At 53.1% G+C, this 26,047-nt stretch overlaps 1 protein-coding gene across 1 annotated transcript; it reads left to right on the top strand.

Moving 5' to 3' along the window:
* Positions 1 to 8,223: 8,223 nt before the first annotated feature.
* ATP13A1 (ATPase 13A1) lies at positions 8,224 to 24,662 on the top strand. Its single transcript, XM_007088672.2, has 26 exons — positions 8,224 to 8,619; positions 10,895 to 10,984; positions 11,112 to 11,302; positions 13,488 to 13,560; positions 13,781 to 13,936; positions 14,098 to 14,167; positions 14,245 to 14,351; positions 14,839 to 14,968; positions 15,095 to 15,150; positions 15,738 to 15,864; positions 15,942 to 16,079; positions 16,160 to 16,280; positions 16,641 to 16,798; positions 17,183 to 17,358; positions 17,430 to 17,540; positions 18,543 to 18,668; positions 19,512 to 19,620; positions 21,042 to 21,241; positions 21,324 to 21,420; positions 22,159 to 22,319; positions 22,389 to 22,503; positions 22,596 to 22,792; positions 23,589 to 23,731; positions 23,930 to 24,041; positions 24,127 to 24,270; positions 24,356 to 24,662. Exons 1-26 carry the CDS (start codon positions 8,224 to 8,226, stop codon positions 24,464 to 24,466), a joined length of 3,615 nt encoding a protein of 1,204 aa, XP_007088734.2. The 3' UTR covers positions 24,467 to 24,662.
* Positions 24,663 to 26,047: the final 1,385 nt, after the last annotated feature.

Raw genomic sequence — 26,047 nt, 5'->3', positions numbered from 1 at the left:
TCTCCCTCTCTCTCTCTGCGCCCCCCCCCCCCCTCAGCTCTCTCTCAAATTAACTTTTTAAAAATGTAAAATAAAATATTATTTGAAAGACAGAGCGCAGAGGAATCATTGAAAATATTGACGTGTGGGGCGCCTGGGTGGCTCAGTCGGTTGGGCGTCTGACTTCGGCTCAGGTCACGATCTCGCGGTCCGCGAGTCCGAGCCCCACGTCGGGCTCTGGGCTGATGGCTCAGAGCCTGGAGCTTGCTTCCGATTCTGTGTCTCCCTCTCTCTCTGCCCCTCCCCCGTTGATGCTGTGTCTCTCTCTGTCTCAAAAATAAATAAACGTTAAAAAAAATTAAAAAAAAAAAGAAAATATTGACGCGAACAAGTTATTAATATGTTCGTTGAAAACTATTTAAAAATCTATGACTCAAGGAACTTCAGTTAGGTAGAATGAATCAATATTGTTAACCTTTATGGGTGTTTTTCAGTAAATATTAACTGATCCTCCCAATGGGCCAGGCATTGTGCTAAGTACCAGAACACAGAAGCATGGAATCTATCAAATGTGACACGGTACTGTGTATTAACTTAAGAAATAAAAGTGTAAACTAAACTAAGAAATGCCTGGAGTATTGTTTTGCCGCCATCCAGTATATATGTGCACACAGGCCAATATCCCTGATGAATATAGATGCAACATTTCTCCGTATATTAGCAAACCAAATTCAACAGGACATTAAAGGATCATATGCCATAACCAAATGGGATTTTTCCCTGGGATGCAAAGATGATTCAACACACACAAATCAATAAATATGATATAGCACATTAAAAGGATGAAAGACAAAAATTGTGTGATTATCTCAACAGATGCAGAAAAAGCATTTGATAAAACTCAACATTTTTTCATGATAGAAAACATTCAAATTGGGTATAGAAGGAATACACCTCAACATAATAGAGGCTGTATATGAGAAACATACTGCCAACATCATACCCATTAGTGAAAGGTTAAAAGCAGGAACAAGGGGCACCTGGGCTCAGTTGGCTCAGGTCATGATCTCACAGTTCGTGAGTTCAAGCCCTGCATTGGGCTCTGTGCTGTCAGCACGGAGCCCACTTTGGATCCTCTGTCTCCCTCTCTCTTTGCCTCTCTCTCAAAAATAAGCATAAATTTAAAAAATAAAATCAGGAACAAGACAAGAGTGCCCACTCCCACCACTCCTTTTCAACATAATTCTGGAAGTCCCGCCCAGTTAAGCCAGAAAAAGAAACAAAAGACAGCCAAATCAGAAAGGAAGAAGTAAAACCATCTGTTGATAATATGATCTTGTATATAGAAAATCCTAAAGACTATCAAAAAACTGTTAGAACTAAAACATTCAGAAAAGTTTTTTTTTTTTTTAATATTTATTTTTGAGAGAGAGCATGAGCAGCCAAGCGGCAGATAGAGGGAGAGAGAGATGTAAAAAAAATTTTTTTAATTGCTATTCTTAAAATAACCGGGAAGAAAGATTTCCTGTATCAGGCTGGAAAGAGAGACAATGCCATCCCAACTTACCTTTGCTTAAGACTTTAAAAAAATGTGTATTTTGAAAGACAGTGCATGCCGGGCGCCTGGGTGGCTCAGTCGGTTAAGCGGTCGACTTCCGCTCAGGTCACGATCTCGCGGTCCGTGGGTTCGAGCCCTGCGTCAGGCTCTGTGCTGACAGCTCAGAGCCTGGAGCCTGTTTCAGATTCTGTGTCCCCCTCTCTCTGACCCTCCCCCCCTTCATGCTCTGTCTCTCTCTGTCTCAAAAATAAATAAACGTTAAAAAAATTAAAAAAAAAAAAGAAAGTGCATGCAAGCAGGGAGGGACAGACAGACAGAGAGAATCCCAAGCAGGCTCTGCGCTGCCAGCACAGACCCCAGTGTGGGGCTCCAACTCACCAGTCGTGAGATCATGACCTGAGCCAAAACCAAGAGTCGGACGATTAACCGACTAAGCCACCCAAAAAAGTTTTAAAATACAAAATGAGCATGCTAAATTCAGTTGCATTTCTACCCACCAACAGTGAACTAGCTGAAAAAGACAATAATCCCATTTACAACAGCATCAAAGAGACCAAAGTGCCGAGATATGAATGGAACTAAAGAAGTAAAAGCTCTGCCTAGAGCTTTAGATATTGGTTAATATCCAACATCAAAATTACATTTTGATGAAAGAATTTAAAGTCACAAATAAATGGAAATAGAGCTCATGTTCATGGATCAGAAAAGCTGATGTTAAAATGTCTACACTACACAAAGCCATGTGGGGATTTGATGCAATATCTATCAAAATTCCAATGCCATTTTTCACAGAAATAGAAATAAAAATCTTAAAATTTGTGTGGAGCTACAAACGTCCCTAGATAGCCAAAGCAATCCTAAAAAAGGACTAAGCAGAGGCATCATTTTTCCTGATCTAAAACTATACTACAGGGGCGCCTGGGTGACTCAGTAGGTTAAGCGGCCGACTTCGGCTCAGGTCACAATCTCGCGGTCTTGAGTTCGAGCCCCGCGTCAGGCTCTGTGCTGACAGCTCAGAGCCTGGAGCCTGTTTCAGATTCTGTGTCTCCCTCTCTCTCTGCCCCTCCCCTGTTCATGCTCTGTCTCTCTCTGTCTCAAAAATAAATAAACGTTAAAAAAAAAAAAAACCACGTAAAACTATACTACAAAGTGACAGTAATCAAAATGGTATGATAACTACCATAAAAACAGGCACATAGACCAATGGATCAGAAACAAGAGCCCGGAAATAAATCCCCGCATATACAGTAAGCTAATGTTCATCAAGGCAGCCAAGAATAATCAAGAGGGAAAGGATAGTTTCTTCAGTAAATGGTGCTGGGACAACTGGCTATCCACAGGGAAAAGAATGAATTTGGACCTCTATCTTACACCACTCACAAAAATTAACTCAAAATGGATTACGGACTTAACAAGACCCAAAACCATAAAGATTCCACAAGAACACCTAGGGAATAATTCCCTCCACTTTGGTCTCAGCCATAAGTTTTTGGATACGCCACCGAAAGCACAATCAACAAAAGCAAAAATGAACAAGGAATGAACAAGCATGGAACCAGGGGGACTGTATCAAACCAAAATGCTCTGCACAGCAAAAGAGATGACAACATGAAGAGGCAACCCATGGAACGGGAGAAAATATTTGCAAATCATCTATATGACAAGGGGTTAATAGCCAACATATATAAATTTAAAAATGGGCAGAGGACTTGAATGGACATTTTCCCAAAGAAGACATAGAGATGGCCAGTTGATGCTCAACATCACTAATCGTCAGGGAAATGCAAATTGAAACCGATCTGATATATCACCTCACACCTGTTAATGTTACTATTATAATAAAGACATGTGGGGGTGCCTGGGTGGCTCAGTCAGTTAAGCATCTGACTCCGGCTCAGGTCATGATCTCGCGGTCCGTGAGTTCGAGCCCCGCGTCAGGCTCTGTGCTGACAGCTCAGAGCCTGGAGCCTGTTTCAGATTCTGTGTCTCCCTCTCTCTCTGACCCTCCCCCATTCATGCTGTCTCTCCCTGTCTCAAAAATAAATAAACGTTAAAAAAAAAAGACATGTGATAACAAATGTTGACAAGGACGTGGATAAAGTAGAACGCTTGTGCGCTGTAGGTGGGAATGTCAACTGATACAGCCACTATGGAAAATTGTATGAAGGCTCCTCAAAAACACTGAAAATGGAACTACCAGCAATCCCATTTCTGGGCATATATCTGAAGGAAATGAAATCGCTAACTCAAAGAGATAGTTACACACCCATGTTCATGACAGCATTATTCATAATAGCCAAGACATGGAAACAACCTAAGTGTCCACCAACATATGAATGGATAAAGAAAATATTATATATAAAGCTAAATGTGAGATTTTATATATATATATATATATATACACACATATATATAATATTCTAATATATGTATTAGAATACTAGTCACAAAGAAGGAAATCCTGCCTTTTGTAGAAACATGGTTGGACCTGTGGACCTTGAGGGCATTATGCTAAGTGAAATAAGTCAGACAGATAAAGACAAATACTGTATGATCTCACTTACGTGTGGAACCTAAAGACATGGAACTCGAGAGAATGGTGGTTGCCAGGGGCCAAGTAGTGGGAGAAATGGAGAGATGTCGGTTCGAATATAAACTTTCAGTTATAAGATGTAAATTCTGAGTATCTAGTATACATTATGGTGACTATAATTAACAATATTGTATACTTGAAAGTGGCTGTGAAAGTAGAGCTCTAATGTTCTCACTGTAACAACAACAAAAAATGGTGAAGGGCGCCTGGGTGGCTAGTCAGTTAGGTGTCCGACTTTGACTTGGGTCATGATCTCACGGTTTGTGAGTTGAGCCTCACATTGGGCTCTGTGCTGGCAGTACGGAGCCCACTTGGGATTCTCTCTCTCTCTCAAAATAAATAAACTTAAAAAATGGCGAGGTAAAGGGTTAAAAGGGTGTCAGCTGTATTGTGGTAAGCATGTTGCAATATATACATACACCAAATCATCACATTGTACACCTTAAATTTACCCAATGATATGTGTCAATTATATCTCAATAACGTCGAGAATTAATTAGAAGTCACCATGTAGCCATCAATGAGCAAACAGTCTGCACAGAGAGGTTTATAGCAGCTTTACTCATAATTCAAAACTTGGAAGACCCAAGATGTATGTGAATGGATAAACAAACTGATAATGGAATATTCTGCAGCATTGGAAAGAAGTGAGATATAAAGCCATAAAAAGATATGGAGGAACCATAAATTCATATTACTAAGCGGAAAAAGCCAATCAGGAAAGGGGACACACTGTATGATTCCAATGATATATTACGGAAAAGGTAAAACTATGGAAGACACTAAAGATCAGTGGTTCCCAGGAGGTGAGAGAAGGAGAGATGAGGAGACAGAGCACAGTGGACTTGTAGGGCAGTAAAACTACTCTGTTTGATACTGTAATGATGGATACATTCATTCTGTATGTGTCCAAGCCCATAAAATGTACAGGACCAAGAGTGAACCCAAAGATGAACTACAGGCACTGGGATTATTTGTAACAATGTACCACTCTGGTGAGGGATGTTGCTAATCAGGGTGCTATATATCTGAGGTGGCAGAGGATATACAGGAAATCATGTACCCTTCTCCCAATTTTGCTTGAACCTAAAACCGCTCTAATAAAGGCGTGGGTGGCTCAGTCAGTTAAGCATCTGACTCTTGACTTTGGCTCAGATCATGGTCTCATAGTTCATGGGTTCGAGCCCCACTTTGGGCTCTGCGCTGGCAGTGTGGATCTTGCTTAGGATTCTCCTCTCTCTCTCACACACACACTCTCTCTCTCAAAATAAAAGAAATAGGGGCGCCTGGGTGGCTCAGTTGGTTGAGCGTCTGACTTCGGCCCAGGTCATGGTCTCACAGTTTGTGGGTTCGAGCCCCGCATCGGGCTCTGTGCTGACAGCTCAGAGCCTGGAGCCTGCTTCAGATTCTGTGACGCCCTGTCTCTCTGCCCCTTCCCCACTCATGCTCTGTCTCTCTCTGTCTCTCAAAAATGAATAAACGTTAAAAAAAATAATAAAAGAAACAAACTTTGAAAAAAAGGTGTTTTTTTTTTTAGTTGACCGTCATAATATCAGTTCCAAAATAGACAAAAGAAAAATGTCCTCTAATTTGGAAATGCATTGAAGATTAGAGTGGAGAAAACAATTCTAGTAAAGCAGAAACTTAGGTACTGTTTCTCTAAAACTCTCCGATGATCTTTGAAGAAGCCATAGGACCCCAGACAGGTATGAAGTGACTGCTCCTAAAACCTCATATGGCAAAAAAAAACCACTCATTTTTTTAAACATTTATTCATTTTTGAGAGAAAGAGTGTGAGCGGGGGAGGGGTAGAGAGAAAGAGGGAGACACAAATTCTGAAGCAGGGTTCAGGCTCTGAGTTGTCAGCACAGAGCCTGATGTGGGGCTGGAACCCATGAGCTGTGAGATCGTGACCTGAGCTGAAGTTGGACGCTTAACCAACTGAGCCACCCAGGTGCCCCTAAAAAAGACTCACTTTTTTGCAATAAGGACTGATTCAGATTTCAAAATGTATTCAGAAATGGGCAGTCAAGGGGCACCTGGGTGGCTTAGTCAGTTGAGCTTCCAACTCTTGACTTCAGCTTAGGTCATGATCTCAGGCTCGTGGGGTAGAGCCCCACGTTGGGCTGGCTCTGTGTTGAGCGTGGAGCCTGCTTAAGATTTTCTCTTTCTCTCTCTCTTTCTCTCTCTCTCTCTCTCTCTCTCTCTCCCTCTGCCCCTCCCCCACTCACGGTCTCTCTCTCTCTCTCTCTCTCTCCCTCTCAAATTTTTTTCTAAAATTTAAACATTTTTTTAAATTAAAACAATTAAATCAACAAATTTAACAGGATATTCTCAGTTTCTTTCTGAATAAAGTAGCTATTTGGAGTCTAGCTTTGATATCACAATTTCAAATTACCTATGTGCTTAAAAACCATTGTCCCTGAGAAAGGGAGGTTTAACTTACGATGACATCCAATGTGCTCTAGAGTGTTCAAAAATAATGAACATTTTGGACACAGATAGCAATGTATTATGAATGTATAGATGCAAAGACCTGATTGACGAATAGGGTCTCCAGAACAAACAAACGCACCCTATTTTTAAGATCTAGAAACTATCCAAGTCAAAAACCTAACAAGTAAAATCCATTCTGCAAGGCTTTAGTCGAGACAATATTCAGCTTCATGTTATCACATTAGAATGACACCAAGAATCTGAGTAATCCGTGGGCTTGATAAAAGCAGGGAAGCAAATCAGTGATATCACCTTTGACTGCATTCGTTTTATCACTATATAAAACAAAAAGCTGTCCTAAGGGTTGCAGTCCACTCAGATAAGTATTATTGGAAAAGAAAACTGAAAGAGTAAAGATATTCTACTGTGTAATGGGACAGAAAGAAACGTCATCATTACTTTCATTAAATATACAATGTTAACTAAAGGGGCGCCCGGGTAGCTCAGTCAATTTATCATCAAATTTCGGCTCAGGTCATGATTCACAATTAGTGAGTTGGAGCCCTGCCTCTGGCTCTGAGCTGACAGCGCAGCGCCTGCTTGGGATCCTCTCTCCCTCTCTCTCTGCCCCTCCCCTGCTCACTCACGCTCTCTCAAAAATTAAAAAAAATTAAAAAAAAGAATATTAACGAAGTCCTACTGCATTTATTATGTTCTCCTTTTACGAAGTCTTACAGTTACTACCCTAAGAATATGCAACAATATAACCTACAAATATAAATATCCTATAGAGTTTAAAAAGCAGTTCAAATAAATTTTTATGTGAGAGGAAAGAAACATAAAAGCGTCGTTATACATTTTTCTCAAACATATTGTTTGAGAAACAATGTTTTCTATTTGTAGTACTACCAAATACTACTAAGTGCCGCTGTTAATTAGCCCTATTGTGGTTTTGCTCAAGCAATAGTAGGAGAGTAAACATTACACAACATACGTAATCTCAAATAAACAATTTTTCGTATATTTATGTTAAAGTAGTAACATGTGTGTGTAATCATTATTTCATGATCGCTCTGGTGAGCTGTGGCTGTGTTCTGTATGCCTGTCAGCACCTGCCCTCCCCCGGGACCCCCAGGGAGGGACCTCCCCGGCGCCGAGACCAACCAAGGACCCCGGTCCTTAACAAGCCCCACCCCCGTGACAAACCCCGCCCCTTCGGCGGATCCTGGCCTCGCCCCCAGAATGCCTGCGTTTCAGTAATTGGCCCCGCCTCCGCAGTGCCCAGGCTCCGCCCCTGATACGCAAACAGGCTATTGCTCGGTAGCCTAGGACAAGGGCTCCCCAGTTCCGGTTTAGTTGTCATGGTGGGGCCCAGCCCGCCTAGCCTCGTCTTTTCCGGTCTCAGTCCGGCGTGGCAGGGCGGCGGGGGCAGCCTTAGCCCTTTCAAGACTTTCTCTGTCATGGCCGCGCCCTACCTCTCCTTCCGGCCGCAGCCTGTCATGGCGGCGCCCTGAGTAACAACTTCCGGACGCAGCTTCTGCAATTGTCCGGCTCTCCCTAGCCCCAGCTGCCATGGCGGCACCCAAGGTTCACCGGAAGTAAGCCGTCGGAAGTGAGGCGGTGCCTCTGCCCGGAAGCGAGTGCGGCGCTGGGAAAGATGGCGGCGGCGGCTGCGGTGGGCAACGCGGTGCCTTGCGGGGCCAGGCCTTGCGGGGCCCGGCCCGGCGGGCAGCCCAAGCCCGGGCCGCAGCCGCGCACCCTCCTCGCCGCCGGGCCGGCGCTCATAGCGAGCGGTGACGAGCTGGTTGCTGCCGTGTGGCCGTACCGGCGGCTGGCACTGCTGCGGCGCCTCACGGTGCTGCCGTTCGCGGGTCTGCTCTACCCGGCCTGGCTGGGCGCCGCGGCCGCCGGCTGCTGGGGCTGGGGCAGCAGCTGGGTGCAGATACCCGAAGCCGCACTGCTTGTGCTCGCCAGCATCTGCCTCGCGCACGCGCTCACCGTCCTCTCGGGGCATTGGTCCGTGCACGCGCACTGCGCGCTCACCTGCACCCCGGTAAGTGCTCGGGCACGAGCCTAACTCTCGACTCGGTCGAACCTTGCGGCGGGTCGCAGTCACGACGTTTGTGTAGGTCCGCACTCCATCCCGGGCTTCCCATTTGCTGGTTCTGAGTCCCCAGCGTTGCCCTCTGGGTGTCCAAACCCTGGCCCTACTACTGACTTGCTGTGCGACCCTGACGCAGGTTATTTCCTTTTTCTGGAATCCCTCCTTGGTGTGGTCATTTAGGCTCGGGAAGCTAATATCTATAAAAAGCTCAGCGTAGGATCCGACATATGTTCTTCTTTGTTATGGCTTGTTAATGCTAGCGACCATAATAGCAAGTACTAGGTTGCTTCTAGAAACGGTCCTACTTTCTTCCCCTGTGTCTCTGTCTACTACTTTGGTTTTCAGAGTGTGAGGCTAGACCCGCCGGGTGAGTTTACTTGTCTGTGGAGGTTGGTTTGAGAGCTCTGTTGTCTGGTGTTTACAGGCCCTCACATACTGGGACCAAAATTAGGTTGAAATGCACTTTGATCATAGCAAGCATTTAAGAGGAGCAGGAGCAGTTTGTGAGCAAGTGACTTCAAGTGCTTTTTGCTTTTTGTCTCTTTATGCCTGCCTGCAAGCTGAGTGTGGTGACAGTGAGGACTTCTTTCAGAACACACTTTTAGAAGCACAGTAGCACTTCTGACCCTTAACTGCCAGGATCTGGATAGGGAGAGCTGCCCTGGGTCAGCAGTTACTATCAGTGACTGCACCACCGCTCTCTGGGCCTGCCTTGGATGACACTGGCATGTTTGGAGCCATGGGCACTGAGGTCCAGCCAGTCTCCCCTTTGATCCCAGGCGTGTGTCTGCTGGAAAGAGAGGGAAAGGGAGCAGCATTAAGGGCGGCAGAAAGAGAAGTCCACTCTCTTTGACTGCAAACATGGGCTGGGTCCTCTTTCTCTTCTGAGAGAATAAAGTCCCTTGTTTCCCCAACAAGCCTTATCCCAGAGGAGGGGCTCAAACTTATGGGCTTGGTGGCTTCAGGTCAGTACAACGAAAGATTCCAATGAGGGACCAAAAAATGGAGGGAAATTGGAGAGAGTGTGACATCTCTCCCCAAACGTCCAGCTGCCTTTTGGCCTGCAGGTAAAAAACGTGACTGTTCACTTCCTCTCCAGGGATGAAGGACAAGGAGCTAAGTGACTGTGGGGTTAGGACAGGCAGATCCGGGATCAGAGATCTCAGACGGGTGCTTCTCTCTGGGTTTCAGTTCACCCTTGTGTAAAGCGAGAACTGTAACACCCACCTCCTGTTCCACAGTGAGAAGAGCCTGAAATGACCGCAGCCTTCCTGGCGTGGGGCCGGCCCCACGTAGCACTTTGCACTTTTTTTCCGTGGCATTCCCATCCCCAAGTTCATCACTTAATGTTTTGTCTTTGTCGTTCTTTTCTGACTGCTTCCATGCCGGTGAATGCCCCGAGGGTCAGGGCCTTTCTACTGAGGGTCACCCTTTGGCGCCTCCCCACACAAACACACACGTCCCAGGGACTGAGTGGGCTGGCCCAGCAGCCGCAAGCTGGCTGCAGCGTGGGCTTGAGGGAGCGCTAACTGACCTCCAGCCAGCGCCTCCATGTCATAGGTGCTGAGGGGCCTGCAGCGAACAAAGCAGACGAAAGCCGTTGCCTTCATGGCGTTAGCGAGAGAGGTAGAGCTCGTACTCAGCCATCAGTGCTCAAAAGGAAAAAACAGGACGAGGAAAGGAGTGTTGTGAGGGCCCTTTACATGGAGCCTCCTCCAGGGGAGGGCTCCTAAGAAGGTGACATTTGAGCAAGGGCCTGAAGCTGAGTGTGTGACCGCGTGTTCCAGGCAGAGAAAACGGCTCGTGCAGAGACCCTTAGCTGAGGCAAGGACGAGTCTTGCCTCGTCGTCCCTGGTCACTTCAGGACACGTGATGAACAGTTAAAGGAGGGGAGGCAGAGCAGCAGTAGGCCAGCGGGCTGGGACAGGGCCCGGCCCATGTGCATTGAGGGCGCATCTCATGCGGGGGGGCCTTCTTCCTGTTTGAGTTCAGCAGTGCCCCAGGTGTCAGGTGCTGTCCATCACTCCTGATTTTATGACACGAGACCAGCAGTGTGGTCAGGTAGTGTCTATGTCTCAGTGACAGATGGGGAAGCGGCCGGGCCAGCCTCCGGAGCCCAGTGGCGTGTTCTGCGACCAGACCTGCGGTGCGTGCAGCCTCCCTGGTGGGGGCTGTGCAGCTGGGGGGTGGGAAGGGCTCAGCAGCAGCACTTTGTCTCTCACAGGAGTACGACGCCAGCAAAGCAACCTTCGTGAAGGTGGTGCCGACCCCCAACAATGGCTCCACTGAGCTTGTGGCCCTCCACCGGGATGAGGTAGGGACCTGCTGCTGGGCCGCCCAGCCCAGGGTTTGGGTCGGGGGGCGGGGGGGTGGACTCCCAGGCACTGTCAGGCACGCCCAGGTTAGGGGCTTCTGCCACAGAGATGCCTCTGCTCCCACAGGGTGAAGATGGGCAAGAGGTGCTGTCCTTCGAATTCCAGAAGATCAAGTATTCCTACGATGCCCTGGAGAAGAAGCGCTTCCTCCCTGTGGCCTTCCCTGTGGGAAATGCCTTCTCATATTACCAGAGCAACAGAGGCTTCCAGGAGGACTCTGAGATCCGCGCGGCCGAGAAGAAGTTTGGGAGCAATAAGTGAGTCCCAGGGTGCCCCCGTGTTCTGACAGGGCTGGAGCTCTGCCCACGGTCACAGCAGGGACGCTTGGCCGCGCCAGTGGCCCCTTTCCCATTTCTGCCCCGCCACGCTCCAGAGTCAGGGTGCCTAGGAAGTGGGGTGGAGGAGGTCACCCTTTAAACAATACATCCCAAGGGCGCCTGGGTGGCTCAGTCAGTTGAGCGTCCAACTTCGGCTCGGGTCATGATCTCACAGTTTGTGGGTTCGAGCCCCGTGTCGGGCCCTGTGCTGACAGCTCGGAGCCTGGAGCCTGCTTTCGATTCTGTGTCCCCCTCACTCTCCGCCCCACCCCTGCTTGTGCTCTGTCTCTCTCTGTCTTTCAAAAATGGATAAACATTAACAAAAATAAATACATAAACAATACATCCCAGGTGAAGATGGCGGGCACCTTTTGAGAAATGTGCTGTAGTCTTGTCTCCCCTGAGCTGGCCTGCTGACAGGGACCCTGGAGGGCCCTCCAGCGGGAGTGCGTGCAGCTCTTCATGGGAGCCTGGCCTGAGGCCCCGGAGTTGGTTGTTGATCCTCGTTTTGTAATTACTATAGTTTTTCTCTGGCTTATTTATTTATTTTTTTTAGTCTTGTCGTTTTATTTTTTTTTAAAGTTTACTCATTTTTGACAGAGAGAGAGAGATAGAGCATGAGTGGGGGGGGTGGGGGGTGCAGAGAGAGGGAGACACAGAATCCGAAGCAGGCTCCAGGCTCCGAGCTGTCAGCACAGAGCCCGATGAAGGGCTCGAACTCACGGACCGTGAGAGCACCACCTGAGCCGAAGTCGGATGCTCAACTGACTGAGCCACCCAGGCGCCCCTGTTGTTTTGGAGTTTATTTGTTTTGAGAGAGAACACGCACGTGCACTCACAAGTAGGGGAAGGGCAGAGAGAGAGAGCGAGAGAATCGATGCAGGGTTCGAACTCAGAAACCTCAAGTTCGTGACCTGAGCCAAAGTCAGATGCTTAACCCACTGAGCCACCCAGGTGTCCTATTTCTCTTTGTTTTTAAGGTTTTTTCCTGAGTGTAAGTTGTCACCTTTGTCCTCATATTTTTCCCAGCACTTCAGGAAGAGTGGTAAAAGGAATTGTTAGTGATCACCTTGGCTCTCTTTTGTGCCAGGCAGGATGCCAGATGCCTTGTACGTATGTGCTTTCTCTTCAGTCACCAAAACCACCAGTGCCGAGACACTACTGGGAGGGGGCAGAGCTGGACTTCAGAGCCCCTGTCCCTGCCACCATGATAATCATCCTCGACCTGAAAATCCTTAGACCCTTTAGGGAATTCTTCCCTGACTTCATTGCTTTTTAAAAATTACAGATGGTGGCAGCAGAGGTGGGGTGGGTTGGGGGGGTTGGCACCTGGGTGGCTCAATTGGTTAAGCGTCTGACTCTTGATTTTGGCTCAGGTCATGATCTCGGGGTTTGTGAGATCGATCCCCCCCAAACTGATCCCGCGCTGTCAGCACAGAGCCTGCTTAGGATTCTCTCTCTCCCTGTCTCTGCCCCTCCCTGTGCTCACACACACGCAGGTGCACACACAGTCTCACTTTCAGAATAAGCAAACGTTAAAAATACAGATGTGTTATTTCAAATAGCAACGTAGTGGGGAGGTTTATAAGAAATTTTTTACTTATTTCCCTGCTTAAGGTCAGCCTTGATGGTGGCATGGGACGTCCCCTTGCACACCTTCCTGCCTCATGCAAAGTCACCTGACAATGCGGAATGGGCCCCGGTTGTTGTTGTTGTTTGTTTTTATCACAGTGGATTCTTTTTCTCGCATCTCACCTCTAGTACTCATCTCTAAGGGCAGGGCGAGGAGGACCCAGGCTGCCTGGCTCGTTCCCTGGCCCTGCTGGGCTATCACACAATGCCGCAGAACACACCCTTAGGCCCCACTCCTCAAATTCTGGGGCTTTCGTTGAGGGAGTTTGGGGGAAATTTCAGCTCCAGACCTCCCCTCTCGAAATCAGGGTGGGGCTCAGCCCCCAGGGGACCCCACAATACCCCACGGCCAGGCCTCTCCTGCACAGCTTCAGGGCCCCCATCCCACAGTCAGGTACTCCTTCTCCGCCTGCTTGTCACCTGGCTCCTTGTTTCCCGAGGGGCTCCCGAGGCCTCACGCTGTGAACAAGATGTGGGGTCTGGTCTCTTGCAGGGCCGAGATGGTGGTGCCTGACTTCTCAGAGCTGTTCAAGGAGAGAGCCACAGCACCCTTCTTTGTGTTCCAGGTAAACAGCAGCTTGGGCTCTCCCCCCACCCTGTTCCTTGGGCCTTCCACAGCCAGAGCAGTCTCCCTTCTCCACACCTGAAAATCTGTCTGTCTGCACGGGCCTGGGCCGTGTGTAGAACAGCCCGTGGTGTGCCTTCCCAGCCTCCTCAGCTGTCCATCTTCGTGTGCTCCCGTGGATGGACGGGCGGGGGTGTGGACACACAGGCTGTGTCCTGCAGGTTTTTTGCGTGGGGCTCTGGTGTCTGGATGAGTACTGGTACTACAGCGTCTTCACACTTTCCATGTTGGTGGCCTTCGAGGCCTCCCTGGTGCAGCAGCAGATGAGGAACATGTCAGAGATCCGGAAGATGGGCAACAAGCCTCACATGATCCAGGTGTGGCCAACAGGGAGACTTGCTGCGGGGGGGGTGCGGGGGGCACCTGCCAGTCTCAGGGTGGGCATGGAGCGAGGGCAGGGTGAGGTCGGCTCTCGGCGTGCACCTGCATCATGCCCCCTCTCAAGAGGCAGAGCTGAGTGCACCTATCCTCCACCCAGGTCTACCGCAGCCGGAAGTGGAGGCCCATCGCCAGCGATGAGATCGTTCCGGGAGACATTGTGTCAATCGGTGAGGCACAGTTCTGTTCCGTCCTGGCGGGAGCCCTTCTCTCGGCTTCCGTCCAACCCTCCCGCCCCTTCCCGCAGGCCGCTCCCCACAGGAGAACTTAGTGCCCTGTGACGTGCTGCTGCTGCGCGGCCGCTGCATCGTGGACGAGGCCATGCTCACAGGGGAGTCGGTGCCACAGATGAAGGTGCTGGGTGGGGAGTAGGGGTCGTGCTCGGTGTACTCCCGTGCCTCACTGTCTCATTCGTGGAGCAGGGAGAGGGCTGGTCGCTAGGCCGGGATCCTGCCTAGGCACGGCTAGAGGAGGCCAGAGGAGGTGCGGTGCCTAGACGGAGCTGCCGGCTCTCCTGGGGGGGTCTGCACCCTGAACGAAGGGGAGCTGGGTGGTGAAGAGAGAGGCCAAGGTCGTTGGGGGTTGTCCAGGCCAGGGACCGGGGAGTCGGACTAGGGTGGGCCAAGAGAAACCGGGAGAGCGTGAACCCCGAGTGAGGCCAGTTGGGGGATCCCGAGGAGTGGATGCGCGCACGCAGGTGGGGAGAAGACGAGGTCAGGCTGGGAACCCTGTGAGGGTCAGAGGGGCCCAACCCAGCCCCAGGGGCCCCCTCTTGAGAGACTGGGGATGGAGAAGGAGGCCGAGGTGAGAGCGCCCTCACCATCCTCTCTTTTCTCCTCAGGAGCCCATTGAAGACCTCAGCCCCGACCGGATGCTGGACCTCCAGGCCGACTCCCGGCTCCACGTCATCTTTGGGGGCACCAAGGTGGTACAGCACATCCCCCCACAGAAGGCCACCACGGGCCTGAAGCGTAGGTGCCTTGGGGAGATCCGGGGGTGTTCTGGCCCCACCGTCCCCACCCCCTCAACACCTGCTTGGCTGTGCGGGAGTCGGGACGAACAGATACAAGTGATGCTCGTTCTGTTTGTCTCTGCAGCAGTTGACAATGGGTGCGTGGCCTACGTCCTCAGGACCGGATTCAACACGTCCCAGGTATGGCCCCTTGTCTGGCTCTGGGGAGCGTGGGCCCCAGGGCAGGAGGCAGACAGTTGAGACAGTGGCTCTTATGGACCCCAGAACATCCCCGCCACAGGCTTACTCTGACAGAGGGTACTCGTTCGGGGCAGGGTGCAGAGGCAAGCCCTAGACTGAGCCCGCTGTCCTCAGCTGAGCTTCTGGTGGGGAGCACAGACAGAGAACGGGCTGTTGCCACACACATTGGGATGGTGTACAGAGTCACGCTCATAAACTCTTCACTAAAATGGCATGAGGGCTGCCTGGTAGAGGTGATGGCCGGACCTCCCTCTGGAAAACCCAGTCCCCCATCTAAACCACTTCTTTCCCTAACCCCCAGTTTTTGGCCACTGGTCTCTATAACCCTTAGCTGAGTTGCAGCCTCCCACATACCTGTGTGGTCCCTGTGTCACGGCTGCAGGACTCACTGGTGGGCCCAGGGCAGGCCCTCCCCATCAGCAGAGGGATACTCTGACCCTCTGTGCTGTCAGATGCTGGAGGCCACCCCTACCCCACACCCCCACACCCCCATGCCAGGAAAGGCCTCTAACCCCCTGTCCTTCTAGGGCAAGCTGCTTCGAACCATCCTCTTTGGAGTCAAGAGGGTGACTGCAAACAACCTGGAGACCTTTATCTTCATCCTCTTCCTCCTGGTCTTCGCCATCGCAGCAGCTGCCTACGTGTGGATTGAAGGTATGCACTGTGGCCCCTCACCTGTCTGCTGGGACCTGTCCCCGTGGCCCCCAGGCTGGCAGGCCCTGTCTCCGCAGGCACCAAGGACCCCAGCCGGAACCGCTACAAGCTGTTTCTGGAATGCACACTGATCCTCACCTCGGTCGTGCCCCCTGAGCTGCCCATCGAGTTGTCTCTGGCTGTCAACACCTCCCTCATTGCCCTGGCCAAGCTCTGTGAGTGCCTGGGACAGGGTTGGGTGCCTAGCGGGCCGGGGCCTGGCAGAGCCCCTGACCCTGGCTCCTCCCCTTCCCAGACATGTATTGCACGGAGCCCTTCCGGATCCCGTTTGCCGGCAAGGTAGAGGTGTGCTGCTTCGACAAGACAGGGACCTTGACTAGCGACAGCCTAGTCGTTCGTGGGGTGGCCGGGCTCAGGTGAGCATGGGGGGCCTAGGCCTCTCCCCCAGCAGGTGGCTTTCTGGGAGCTCAAGGGACAGACGGCACCCACCCAGACCCACCCACCACAGTGGACCACTGAAGTTTGATCAGGCGGCAGAGGGGGGTGTTCCCCGTGTACTCTTCAATGTGACAGCAGTGTGGAGGCTCAGCTCCCACCCCAAGCAGCCATACGATCCCTAGAGCCGTCTCTGAGATGGGCACAGTTGGCACGAAGACCAAGACCATGCGTCTCAGCCCCTGTAGTGACTGGCACAGAGTGGAGGCCCATCCCTCATCCTGGCTAGCAAGTCCCAAGAGTCCCTCTACTCCATAACAAGCGGTTTCCTCTCTTTGCAGAGACGGGAAGGAGGTCACTCCTGTGTCTAACATCCCTGTAGAGACACACCGTGCCCTGGCCTCATGCCACTCCCTCATGCAGCTGGATGATGGCACCCTTGTGGGTGATCCACTTGAGAAGGCTATGCTGACAGCTGTGGACTGGACGCTGACCAAAGGTGAGGGGCTGGAGCTTTGGGCCCAGTTCTCACACTCCTGGGTGGGCGGGCTACACCCCTCGGAGACACCTGTGTGTCCACCTCGGGCAGGCAGGCCTATAACCGTGATGTTCCCCTAGGTGGGTGGGCACAGGCTCACCTCTGACCTGAGACAGTCCATGCCCATGGGAGTAGAGCCTGCCCCACCCTGTCAGAAGTCACAGGGTCCTCTGAGCACAGGTCTCTCAGCCTTGACCCTACCTGGAGTGAGGAGCCTCCCCCCAACCCCCACCTGCAGGCCCTGGGTCTGGGGGTGGGGGGAAGAGAGGGGTGGAAGGGGGAGGCGGGGGCTTGGCTGCCTCTTTGGAGCGAAGGCCCTCAGGATTCGTACTTATTTGTTTCCAGATGAGAAAGTATTCCCCCGAAGTATTAAAACTCAGGGGCTGAAAATTCACCAGCGCTTTCATTTTGCCAGTGCCCTAAAGCGAATGTCCGTGCTCGCCTCCTATGAGAAGCTAGGCTCCACTGATCTCTGCTACATTGCGGCTGTGAAGGGGGCCCCCGAAACCCTGCACTCCATGGTGAGCCAGCCCCGGCCCAGGGGGAAGGGGGGCGCGGGGCGGTCGGTGACATCCCCCCGCGTTCCCTGCAGTTCGCCCAGTGCCCACCTGACTACCACCACATCCACACGGAGATTTCCCGGGAAGGAGCCCGAGTCTTGGCGCTGGGGTACAAGGAGCTGGGGCATCTCACCCACCAGCAGGTAAGGGCCCAGGCTCTCCACCTGCTGGCCCCTTGTCCTCACCGCCTTCTGTTCCCGTCAGCGCCACTATGAGCAGGCATGGTTCTTTCTTCCTCTTCCCATGTCTCTACCTTTGGAGGCCCTGGGTGGCACTCGGTCCTTGGTCCCTTCTTCCCCACTGTGTGCCCTGTCCCTTAGGGGACCCCATCCCATCTTGGCTCCTGAGGCCACTTCTGCCGAGCACAACCAAGGCCCGCCTCCATCCAGCTTCCTACTCCTACACCCTTGGGTCCTCACACCTCCCCAAGGATCACCAGGAAGCACCTCGGATTCCTGTCTCCATCCCAGTTCTGCCCCTACCCTGTCCAACCACCCTGTCACCGTGTGGTCTTGGGGCGCCTCCAGCTCTCGTTCACGCCCTACATCTTCACATCGGTCATCGGCTTTCTTCTCTCCCTCCACCGTCAGTCCTTTTCCTTTATCTGCTTCCACCTGGGCCCTCATCCAGTCCACTTAACACCTGGCAGCTGAGAGATTCTTCCAGAGTGCGCACCAGATTGTGGGCTTACGTTCATAGCCGCCCTGCTTGATGCCACTCCCTGAGTCTGTCTGTCTCGTTCCCCTGCTGTCCTTTCTCATGGCAGTTAGTGCTCTGATTTCTGTGATTTTATTTCACATCGCTTCTGGTAGTAGGCAAGCTCTGTGAGGGCAGGAGGTTTGGGTTTCTGATAGGAGGAACAGGGTGAGTGTGTGCTCAGTGATTAACAAAGGAGTGTCTGACTTTGTTGTCTGGGAGGCTGAGTCACAGGGGCTCCGTGCCCTGCTTTTGCCCACATAGGGAGGAAAGGCCCCACGGTGGGGAAACCACACAGCCCTGCTGAGCCCTGTGGGTTGCCCTCCCCACTTCTCAGCTTCTGACCCTTACGTGTTCCTCCTGTAAAGATGGGGCCTTCCCTGACCTCCCTTACCAGCTCAGAAGTGATGGGGGGATGGGTTGTAAGGCACCCCTGTGTCCCCACACAGGCCCGGGAAGTCAAACGGGAGGCCTTGGAGTGCAACCTCAAGTTCGTTGGCTTCATTGTGGTCTCCTGCCCGCTGAAGGCCGATTCCAAGGCTGTGATCCGTGAGATCCAGAATGCGTCCCACCGGGTATGGCTGCCACACCCCTCCCCATTGGGCCCCAAGGATGGCCTGACGGGTGGGTGGGTCTTTGTTCCTTCCGGAGAGGGGGATGTGACAGTAGAGGACAGTTCTCCCCTCAGTGGGGCAGGTTTAAGTGGGTATCCAGGTCTCAATAGCAGGGACGTCTTTCTTGGATTTCAGCTGAGCTCCGTCACAGCTCTGGTGCTAACGCTTTTCCAGGCTTGAGGATGCCTTGGGACCCGGCCTGTGCCCACCCATCTCAAGTTGCTTCCTTGGCCCTCAGCATCCTTGGGATGCAAGGGCAGTTCCCCCACTCCACCCCATCCTAGACAGGAAGAGCTGGAGCTGAGACAGGGGATACAGAGGCACTTCCCAGACAGACCGCATCCATCTGTCCTGTGGTTTCTGTTTTCTAGTTTGGGACTCAGGATGCAGTTTAGAATGTGGGAGGTGAGTGAGCAGTCACAGAGGTGGTGACATGAGCGGCACCCACCTGGCTCTCAGCAATCACAGCCCGTCTTCCCATCACTGGGCCCTAAGTGCAAAGGCTGGAGCATCTGTTCCCCTCTGCCTGGGGCAGCTACCAAGCCAAGGGGGTCCACACCAGTAGCTGGTTCTTAGTTTGTATTACAGAAAAGGCTTGAGTGTTTTCAGAAAGACATGCATACGTGAATTATTTGCATAAAACGCCACCAAGTTGGGGTGGATTGTGGCCCCTGGAACCCATTCTGCATTAGGAGACCAAGACCTCATTCTGTGACCTTCTCTAGAGGGGACTCGATCACCAGGTCTCCAGGCTGGAGTTTGACCTGTTGAGCCCTGCCCCACTGAGCCCTCTTCTCTTGCCAGGTGGTCATGATCACAGGCGACAACCCGCTCACTGCCTGCCACGTGGCTCAGGAGCTGCACTTCATTGAAAAGGCACAAACGCTGATCCTGCAGCCTCCCACAGAGAAAGGTGAGGCGCCGTGGAGCCCTGGACTCTGGGGGACCCTGAGTCCAAGAACAGCTCCTGTCTGGTGGCCCACCTGGATTTCAGGCCTGAGGAACATAGCCTTGCCTCGTCGGCATGCTCAGGCCCCCTGGCCAGGGAGTTCCACCCCTGTGTGTCCAGCAGCGTGCGAGCAGCTACTGGTTCCAGGATCAGCGATGACTTACAATCAGGGTGGTTGGTTGTCGTCAGCCAGTCTGTGTTTTCTGTCCTCACACCTGCCTTGGGGCCGGCAGGCTGTCGTACCTGGTGAGGGTTCTCGTGAGCACGGGGATGCTGGCACGACCAGACCCCAGGCAGAGGGCGCGGTGCACGTTACCACCCTTGTCATCTCCGCACCCTATAGGAGGAAACTGACAAAGGTCAGCTGTTAGGGCCCCCACTTTGTAGACAAGGAAAGAGAAGTAAACTCATCGACCTCAGTCGCTCAGTGGTACTTGGAAGATTTGCTCCCAGGTGTCCTGACTCCAGAGCTCATGGCCTCTGGTCATTCCTGAGTAACCAAATTGGCTGCCAGTGGTGCCCAAGGGTAGAGTCCACTGAGGGGCACATCCAGCCCCAGCACCTCCGGCTGGTGGGGTGTGGGGTCTGTTAGATTGTCAGATGCCAAGGGATGGCGTCTGGCTGGGGAATGACCTGCGTCGGAATGTCACCAGGCTGCAGATCAGAGGAGGTTGCAGCTTTGGGAACTGTGCTGGATTCTAGAATCTCCCAGCCCTTCTAGTCAATGTGTTAGTGCCAGATCTCTGTCGTCTCTGTCCCAGCCCCAGGCACTATGGTCTTCCAGAGCCCAGGGATTGTAGGCAGGTGGCCCAGAGGTGGCTGTCGGGACTGTTGATTGGCAGATGAAGCTGCTCTAACAAAACGGCCACAACAAAAGGCACGTGGAGGCTGGTTTCCCTCCTAGCCAGGACAGCCCAGGATGAGCCATGCAGTGCCAGAAGGCCTCCCTCAGCCGTCCTTGTCACTCAGCATCCACGTCTAGGCCAGCCATCTAGAAAGAGGAAGTGGTTGGTAAGCAGTGTCTGGCCCGAGGAAGTGACTCAGGGTGTCCAGGCCCTAGGAGAGGAAGGTTTCAAGCAGGCCCCAGGGGTAGGGGTGCCTTGCTCCTGAGGTCAGGCTGTCTGGATTTGAATCTGACTGTCATGTGGTCTCAGGCCAGTGGCCTAGGCTCTGGGTTCTTGAATCCTTTGTATGGGAGTGTTCTGTGAACAATCTGTGGGGTTCCTGGGCTGCAGGTGTGGACCCGGTCGGTAGGGATAAAGAGGGGTGAGGGCAAGAACATGCTTCAGGGAGATGAGACTAGGACCGTATATGTGAGGTCCATGTGAGGGGGATTTGCTGAGCGGCTGAACCCCTCTCCCTGACCCTGGGCTCTGGCCCTGCAGGTCGACCCTGCGTGTGGCGCTCTATCGATGGCAGTGTCATACTGCCCCTGGCTAGGGGCTCCCCAAAGGCGCTGGCCCTCGAGCATGCCCTGTGCCTCACGGGTGACGGCCTGGCCCACTTGCAGTCCGAGGACCCCCAGCAGCTGCTTCGCCTCATTCCCCATGTGCAGGTGTTCGCCCGCGTGGCCCCCAAACAGAAGGTGTGTACAGAGGAGGCAGAGGGGCAGGTGGGGCCCTGGGGGCGGCACAGAGCCCTCACTCCGCCCATCTCTGCCCACGTAGGAGTTTGTCATCACCAGCCTGAAGGAGCTGGGCTACGTGACCCTCATGTGTGGCGACGGCACCAATGACGTTGGTGCCCTGAAGCATGCTGACGTGGGTGAGTCCCTCAAGCTGATGGACTGTCGCTTCCATCGATGTTCTGCCAGCACGGGCTTAGGCTTAGCTTCAGAGACACGTCACTGAGCGAGTTCTGTGAGGAGGCACTGGGGAGGGGGTCAGGGGCCAGTGGGATTGGGGATCTGGGACCTGCAGTCCTGGAAGGGACACAGGTGTCTGAGGAAGAGTGAGGTGAGGGCATCAGGGCCTCTGGGAGGCTCCATGTGGCAGACACAGCTTGGTTTGCTGAGGCCCCCCGGCCCCACGCAGGGACCACGTGGGCACTGAGGGCCAAAGGCCAGTGAGAGATGGGACAAGTGGCGATGCACAAATGGAAGCTGAGGCATTTGCCAAGCGTTCATAGGCTTGGATTCCTGTCAACAGAATGTAGTCATCGGGCTGACGTTTAAAAACTGATCTGGTGTACTTGTAGCTCTTTCGAGATTCTTAACTGATTTATTAGTCAACTGTGGTGTTTATCACCTATTACGTCTTAGAATTACGATCCTTGGCAATAGACTTAGGGAGTCTGTTCATTTTGTCTCCTTTGTGTTTTGTGTATTTGGGTTTTGCTTCCTAAGTGTGGAAAGTAAGATAGATGCTCTCTGAGACACTCCCTGGGGAGATGGGCTAAGATGAGGAAGTTGGGGCTCCTGTGAGCAGACTCTACACTCCGCACGGGGCCTGAGTGGCAGGCTCCTTCTGCCTCCAGCCATACAATCACATGCCTCTCCCCCAGGTGTGGCACTCCTGGCCAACGCCCCCGAGCGAGTCGTTGAACGGCGACGACGACCCCGAGACAGCCCCGTCCTGAGCAACAGTGGAGTCCGGGCCACTTCCAGGGCGGCCAAGCAGAGGTCGGGGCTCCCGCCTCCCGAGGAGCAGCTGGCCTCCCAGCGGGTGAGTCTCAGGAGGGGGGCACCGGCATCCCCTGGTGGCCATGTCTCACCCGTGTCGCCCACCACACAGGACCGCCTGAGCCAGGTGCTGCGGGAACTGGAGGACGAGAGCACACCCATCGTGAAGCTGGGGGACGCCAGCATCGCTGCACCCTTCACCTCCAAGCTGTCTTCTATCCAGTGCAGTGAGTCCCATCCCCAGCCCCTCCCTCGTGCCCACCCCAGGCCTATCCTGATTGGCACCCATGCCCACACCTTCCTCCCCCACCCCCCGCAGTCTGCCATGTGATCAAGCAAGGCCGCTGCACGCTGGTGACCACGCTGCAGATGTTCAAGATCTTGGCCCTCAATGCCCTCATCTTGGCCTATAGCCAGAGTGTTCTCTACTTGGAGGGCGTCAAGTTCAGTGACTTCCAGGCCACGCTGCAGGGGCTGCTGCTGGCCGGCTGCTTCCTCTTCATCTCCCGCTCCAAGGTGGGCTGAGACACAGGCAAAGCAGGGGTTCCCTCCCCAGCGCACGAGTCCCTTTGCCTCTTTGGGCTAGCTAGGATGGGCTGTTAAAGACACCACCACGTGTCATCCGTTTGTCCTCACAGCAGCTCTCAGGGTGGGAACTGTCATCCCCACATCACAGATGAGAATCAGGGGACAGGGCAGGTACACGCTGAGACTCCCCAGAGTGGCCCAACTCGGTTCCCAGCACTGTCTGCCAGCTGGGGTCTCAGGTGGGCCACATAGAGCCCACAGACAAGGAGAGGACAGATGGGGAAAATAATTATTAAGACCACTCAAAGCGTGCGGTGTCGGGAAAAATACAAAGTGACTCACAGGGCACAGCCTCATGGTCATTCAGGGGAGCCCATAGGGTTCCCTACAGAATGAGGGAACCGGCCAGGAAGTAGGCAGAAAGGTCATAGATTGGCATGGGCTGATGCAAAAGAGGCCCTGGAAGCTGGAGAGGGTGGGAGGTGGGTGTTGTCAACCATGCACACCCAGTGGGCCCCAAAGAGGGCTTTGGTTTATTGTAGAACAAGGAAAGAGAATGGACTTTAAGTGCCCATTGACTGCTGTGTGGAGTGTAGGCATTGACTGAGGGTGTGATGGCATCTAGACTGAGGTGCTGGGGGACAAGCAGGACTCCAGGGACTGGTACTGACTTATAACCTCCAGGATTTGGTGACTGCTCTCTGCATGAGCCCTGCTAGGAGGCAGGGTGGGAGAGTAGGCCCAGGGTGAGCCTGGACCTTGACCCCCCACCCTGCTGCTACAGCCCCTCAAGACTCTCTCCCGAGAGCGGCCCCTGCCCAACATCTTCAACCTATACACTGTCCTCACGGTCGTGCTCCAGTTCTGTGTGCACTTCCTGAGTCTCGTCTACCTGTACAGCGAAGCCCAGGCCCGGAGCCCTGAGAAGTGAGTGCTGTCCCAGCATGGGGGTTGGGGAGGGGCGGAAGGCAGCGTCCCTGCGGTGGAGGGTGCACGAGGATGCACACGCAGACATTGCCCTGTGGTGACCGCAGCCAGGCAGTGGAGTCAGCCAGGGACAGCCCTGGCTCTGTGCAGGGATGGTGAGAGTCATAGGGTGGCCCTGTCCCCCATGTGTTGCTGCAGGCAGGAGCAGTTTGTGGACCTGTACAAGGAATTTGAGCCGAGCCTGGTCAACAGCACCGTGTACATCATGGCTATGGCCATGCAGATGGCCACCTTTGCCATCAACTACAAAGTGAGGTCCAGCCCATGCCTGAGTTCACCCTGCCCACTTTCTAGGCCCCCACAGCATTTGACTGTCCATCCATCTGTCCCCACAGGGCCCACCGTTCATGGAGAGCCTACCAGAGAACAGGCCCCTGGTGTGGAGCCTGGCTGTGTCACTCCTGGCCATCGTGGGCCTGCTCCTTGGCTCCTCACCTGACTTCAACAGTCAGTTTGGCCTCGTGGACATCCCCGTGGAGGTGAGTGGCCCCGTGGACGTGGCCCCACGACTCAGCCTGGGCCCGACCGTGGGCTTCCAGCTCACCAGTGCTCCCTGCCCCGCAGTTCAAGCTGGTCATCGCCCAGGTCCTGCTCCTGGACTTCTGCCTGGCGCTCCTGGCCGACCGTGTCCTGCAGTTTTTCCTGGGGACCCCGAAGCTGAAAGTGCCTTCCTGAGATGGCGGTGCCGGCACCTGCTGCCCGTGTTGGTGCCGCCGGGCGGAAGCCCCAAGAGGGAACACTGCCCCAGTGGCCACCAGGACTGATCTGAGCTGGGACACCCCCTATCCCCCACAGCCATCTGAGGGCCTGGCTGGCAGAACCAGCCCTGGGCTGGCACCTTTGGTAAATAAAGCCGCATCCATGATTTTAAGAAGCCCTGCCTCCACCTCTGTCTGCACCACAGAAGGGGTCATTGTGGGGCTGGGCAGTCACTGAGCAGGGTCCCAGCACCCTCCTCAGGAGCCGTGAGATTATTAACGACAGCCTCTGTAATACATTCAGCACTTAGAAGGGCCAAGCTCCAAGTCCAGAGAGTTGTGCATATTTTCCTAATTTGACGAGCACCTCCATATTTCCGTCGTCTCTCATCTTCATGTTTTGGTCCCTCAGGCACTAGGGGGGGGAGTTTGGGGATCAATGGCATTTTCTGTTTTTCAGTAATATGTAAAAAACAGCATGCCTTTCTCTCTCATGATGTCTTAGATGGGAGGAAGTTCAATCCGAATCATTGCAGATAGTAGCTCGGGTCACACTCATTGGGGTCCTGTGCCACACAAGTGCCATCACCATCTCATGTAACAGCCCAGCTTTCCATCTGGCTCTGCCCTTGTACTGACACTATCCTTCCTTTCAAAGGGCACTCATTGCAACTCAGGAATTGTGGAGTAGGCAGCACGAGAGCAGAGTCATGGTCAGTGGGAAATTTCCTACCTTCGCAACAGCCAAAAACTTGAGAAAGCAAAAGTCATAAACATGATGCCTTTGTTTCCAACTAGAAAATCCACTGAGTGCAGGGTATGGGTGCATTTTTATAACTTTGACAAGCTGCACATGGGGACCTACAGCCAGGGGACCCAGTCCCAGCTTCTTGGATAACAACCTCTGCCTCCCTGCTGCTTGTCAGTGAGGGGCTCACAGCCCTTTACCATCTTCACCCCTTTGCTGCCCTCAGCGAAGGACGCACAGCCCAAGGAAAGCCCTGGGATCCAAAGCAGGGAAACAGTGGGGACCGGTTGTGAATGCCTGTGAGCATCACACGGGCCCTGAGCACAGATGAAGGTGTATGCAAGTGTGGGGGTGCCAGACCGCACCAGGAAAGGGGGCTATTGTGATCATTTGGAGTCCCTGAGACAATTTGAGGCCACCCGATGGTGACTGGTCTTGGGATTTGTTCGTTGGGAATGATTCTTGGGGTGCTTAGGGTGGGGGTCTATGATCACCATGCCTGAGGGAGGTGCTAGGGGTGCTTCTGGCGCACTGTAATCGACTTCAAGAGTCTGATGCAGCTTTCAAGGTGACTCCAGGTGCCCCAGACCAGAGGTCTCCAGCCCCTCCAGCATTGGGAGACCGGATCCCGCTGGAATAGGCCCTCTCCACCAGGGGGCTCCAAGGCTCCGTGGAGCCTGGATGGGTTCAGGGGTCCAAGGCCCCTGGGCAGGGAAGTCACTGAGTCGTGGGGTGTGGAAGATGCAGGGGCAGGAGCCCGGGACCAGAGAGTGTGCTGGAGCTTTGGCGCCGTGCAAAGATCAGGCGAGG

This window comes from Panthera tigris, chromosome A2 (genome assembly GCF_018350195.1).
Source record: "Panthera tigris isolate Pti1 chromosome A2, P.tigris_Pti1_mat1.1, whole genome shotgun sequence".
Taxonomy (NCBI): Eukaryota; Metazoa; Chordata; class Mammalia; order Carnivora; family Felidae; genus Panthera; species Panthera tigris.
Note: the sequence above shows the minus strand (reverse complement) of the source record. Positions and strands in the feature narration are given on the sequence as shown.